This window comes from Pygoscelis adeliae, unplaced genomic scaffold, assembly GCF_000699105.1.
Source record: "Pygoscelis adeliae isolate BGI_AS28 unplaced genomic scaffold, ASM69910v1 Scaffold359, whole genome shotgun sequence".
In the NCBI taxonomy this organism is placed as follows: domain Eukaryota; kingdom Metazoa; phylum Chordata; class Aves; order Sphenisciformes; family Spheniscidae; genus Pygoscelis; species Pygoscelis adeliae.
Genome location: NW_008825553.1, coordinates 183,890 through 188,433, shown reverse-complemented (window position 1 = coordinate 188,433; position 4,544 = coordinate 183,890). Strand labels below are relative to the sequence as shown.

The following is a 4,544-nucleotide window of genomic DNA, read 5'->3' as shown; positions in this document are numbered from 1 at the left end:
AAGCGATACAGCTCCACAAAATGTCCCCTGGCCCAGCAGGTGTGGGCTAGGCGTCACAGCCCCTCCTGTAGCGTGGTGGAGCAGCCGTTCAGTGGATGCTCCCATCCCCCAGGAGTCCTGGCTAAAGCAGGAGGCTCTCACTTCCACTTTCCTTCTTTCTCTCCAGCCTGGCAGAGGCCAGAGCTTAATGCCATAATCTGTTTTGTAATGTGACTGGACTGGAATTTTACAGCTGGCTGTAGAGAGATGAAGAGATTATTCCTTTGCCTGGAAGTCTTAGGCGAGCAGAAACTCCGATTCAAGGGGGAGTTTTGTGAGTGAAGGAGCTGGAAGACTGGCTCTTAAATGACAGCTTAGCTCTCATGCCATACACTGACCGTGGCTGGGTGCTGTCCACCATAATAGGATGGGATGGCTCATCACTGCATAGTGGCACCATTGATCCGTGGAGTCACAGGAGCAGCTCTGTTACTTTAGTTGCATTTTAAATGAGTTCCAGGAATGACTTCTCTGTGATTTCCCTCCAGGGAAAACTCTCAAAGACTCGGTGCCTCGACTCAGGGCCTAAGTCACAATTTCAACAGACTTCAGATCAACAGAGCAAAAAGAAACCACATTAAACCATAAAACTCCAGCAGTGACCTCTTGAAGTGCAGTCAGCAGCGATGCTCAGCAGCCAGGGCAGTGCCTGTCATATACCCAGTCAGTGTCACCAGGCTGAAAGGCAAAAATCAAGTCCCTGTCTCTTGCTTTCCCTTCTGAACCAAACCCCTACCTCCTTGTATCAAAGGTCTGCAAGCCCACAGGAGAGCTCAGGTTTCCCCAGTGCTGTATTTTTAGAGCAATAAATTCCTGCTTTCTGAGAACTACTATGACAGCTTGGGCTGGTATAGGGGAGCTAGAGGTAAAAGGCTTGTGCTTTATCTCCTAAGTCACTTACAGGCTTCCCTTGATCAGGACTAATCTCTGGAGCAAAGATTAGTGCTTTTATCAGTTTGTGCCAAAATAATTGTGTATAGTGGCTTTGTGCTGCGAGCTACCATCAGCTATAATTTGATTTGAAAGCCCAAAACTCAGGCATTAAAAATGGAAAAGGAGCAGCTTAGCCATGAAACCATGAATCCTTCCTGGAAAAGAGTTGCAAGTAAAAGATTGTTCATTGGAAATCATGTTTTTTGCAACAGGAGATGACACAAGCTACATAAACCCGTGTTGTAAATCTAACAGTGCTTCACCCTAGACAGATTTATTGTGATTTTAATTCAGTCATTTCACCTCATATGTCCTCTGCCACCCTGGGAAAAGGGAAGAATTTGTCCCCAAAGAGTACTCTTTGGATCAGTTCAGATCACTGAAATTTGCTGCTGAGGTATTTGGGGTGTTCTGAGCTCTGCAGCTCTGGCTGCTGTTATCCAGGCTGAGGGTTTGGCAGGGGACTTGGGACTGGTTTAGCATAGATTTTTAGAGGACATTCAAATAGATACCGAAGTTCAGCATGACTTTTGGTTCAGATCTATCGTGCAGTGGAACTAGGGCAGCAGCATACCTGAAACGGTAGATTCTTATAGTGCAGTACTTTTAGTTTTTTATGATGGTGTGTTTGAAAAAGGGGATTTGAAAGAATCCAGTGTGACTAGTATTCACAAGCCGTCCATCAAATATTTTTCCTCTCTTCTTCTTTTAACAGGTGTTCAAGAGTAAAGCTCTGGAACTTGGAGAGAAACTTTTGCCAGCTTTTAACACCCCCACTGGTATCCCACGTGGCGTCATAAATCTGGGCAGGCAAGACACACGTCCTTACAAGCATGTCATTTTATTACTGAATGTTTGTAAAAGACCAGGACTCAAGCAGAAACAGCAGCAGTTCCTCAGAGGTGCCCCCCTCTAGTGCAGATTCTTCGAGGTCATTTGTTTTGCCAACTCAAAACCAAGAGGTGCCTTGGCAGAGATCGCAGGTGACTCAAGTTAAACCCAGCTGTGTTTTATTAATTTTGGGCTATCTGCAGTTTCTTCCTCTACCTCTTGGCAGGGCTCCCTGCTGCAATAGCATTTCCCTCACTGTCATTTTCTTTGAAAGGTTATTTGTAGTCTGCACGTAGCATGCGGTGCTCTCTGTACTTTTGCAGTGTGCCCAACTAGATGCATGTGAATTTATCCAAACTCCATGTTTGGAAAAATTGGGAAAGGAACTGGATGGCACTGGCTGACAGTTTTGCTGGTAGAGAGGGGGGAGTACACAGATCCTCTAGTTTTCTCCCTGCCGGCAGCACTTAGCCAGGTATGTATCCTTCACTTAGAGCCACCATATTTCATGTCAGGTAGGTGGTGTTCTCATGCTGGAGGGGAGCTTTGAGGCAGCTGGGTTAAACAGCTCACTGAAGGTCTCTCGGCAAACAGAGGCAAACCTGGAGACTGGACTCCCAGTCTCTGATTCTTGCTAGTAGACAGTGTTCTCTGCCAATAAGGGCTCATTGGCTCATTTTGATGCCTACAAACAAGTCCCCCAGGGTAAAAGCTGCATGCCGGCTGAAACAGAGATAGCAGGAAATGTGGATTAACAAAAGCCTTTCATCCTCACCTCTTGCAAAACTCAGAGCAGCAGCCATGAAAATCATTATTCATCTCCTAGCCCAAATCTCCTGTTTGGCTTGCATCTCCGTGAAGTGCAAGACTTTCAAATGCTTGGCTCACGCTGATCCATTGCTCAAATATCACTGTCAGCCTTCAGTTGTCTTATCTGCACGTGATCCCAGTGAAAATTTGAGCTACTACCACGACTTTAATTGTCTCTTTTTACAGAAGAGACATTCTGCTTCCTCTGTGGCTGATAAAGACTCAGCATAGACTAACCTTTCACAGAAATGCCAAACCCTCCCCTGCCCTTTGTGAAGACAATTGAAACAGACTGTGTCTGCCTAGACATTCTCAAAATGTTTTGCTGATGACCTTGACTAAGAGCAAAGAAAATCAAAATAACACTGAGCCCACAATCCAGAACCCATATTACTGGCTTGAGCTCTGGCTTCAGCGCCATGAAACTGCTGTGAGGACTCGGAGTATCAATTGATTTAGGAGCAAGGATGAAGTGAGCTGAATCCGTAGTCTGACTACCACAGGTACATGATGAACAGCCAAAGGCTGTAAACCCAAAGGGGAAGGGAGTTATTCAGTGTGAGAGAGCGTGTGGAAGTGGAAGCGGGGGAGCGTGAGGTGATGCTGTGAGAGCACGCTGACCCAAACGTCAGGGCCAAACCAAAGTTCGGAAGAAGAGTTTTGCAGGAAGGAATTCTCTCTCCAATTCTACTTTTGCAAGGATGTGCTAATTCCAGAGAGACCTCATCGTCTCAAAAGGAAGAGAGTCTTGCAGCATGTGTAGGCTTTTGTTGGTGGTAGCTTGGGGGGGCGGGTTAAGAATGACATTCAGAAATTTAAACAAACAAAAGCTGGCATTAAGTCAATTCTGTGTATACATTTTTGAGGACCCAAGTACAGACACACCCAACCTCCCCAGCTCTTCCCATAGCCAACTGGCTTTATCTCATCCTATCACCTCACACCACCTTTTCCTCTTGTGTCCCCTCTCCGCTGATGTGCTTCCCTGTGGCCTTCTGTTTTCACACAGGCACTGTATCATATCTCACACAGGCTTGTTTTCCATCCTGCTGGTCCAACTGCCACGTTGTCTGCCAGGTCCTAGAGTACATTGTCTTCTCAAGCTGCTGCTCTGTGCTCTCTGTCTGTGTGTTGCACTGCGATTTTTCTCCCCGTGCCTCCTGTTCCAGGTCCCTGGCCGCTGCTTTCCTTCATGTCTCCCCTAAACCCTCTGCACCTCCAGATTTTTCATCATCATCCTCTCCTGGTCTCTCTCTTGACTTGGCACTGTTTTGCTGCTTCGGATCTCCGTGAGGGAAGGAGATGATACAGCCATTTTCAGTCCATGCTTGCACTGGACAGTGTTTAAGGAAGACCCACTTATCTGGGGGATAAAGAGAGCTCAGGGCATTTCCTTCTGTCTGGAAGACCAAGGTCCTTTAAGCGGTAGTTTCTTCTGAAATGTTATAAAACAGGGCACCTGTGAGGACCCAGTTTGTCCAGTCTGTAATGCTGAAAAAATGTTTTCCTGCAGGGGGTCATTTCAGGCTGCTCTTTAACCCAGGGACACATTGCAGACATACTCTGTTTCCTCCAGACCACCCCTCCTTGAGTTTTACCATGATTTGTAACCCGGGGCTTGGGTTCCCGGCAGCACGGTCCTTGCAGGCAGTGCCTGGCTGCGTGTTTGGGATGGAAGTTCCCGGGGGAGGGTTGTGTCGGCCGCTGTGACCCTACATAGCCGCTGTCATAACAAACACAGCCCCATTTGGCTGCCTCCAAGCACTCCTCATTTGAACTAGCTCAGAAGGCGGTTTCTGTTTGTGCGATCGTATTTGTTACAATGTCCCTTCAGTGCAGTAAATAAAGAAAAAGTAATTGACTCTTTATAGATATGAGAACACCGAGGGATTGTTTAGCACACCCATCCCAGGGCCAGCTGCTGCCAGGTT

General features: G+C 47.0%; 1 protein-coding gene across 1 annotated transcript in view; it reads left to right on the top strand.

Annotated features, from left to right (window-relative positions):
* Positions 1-4,544, top strand: part of MAN1C1 (mannosidase, alpha, class 1C, member 1) — a 41,921-nt gene that overhangs the window by 25,858 nt on the left and 11,519 nt on the right. Inside the window, exon 4 of the mRNA XM_009332123.1 lies at positions 1,688-1,782. Within this exon, the coding sequence (XP_009330398.1) occupies positions 1,688-1,782 (95 nt within the window). The remainder of the gene's footprint in view (positions 1-1,687; positions 1,783-4,544) is intronic.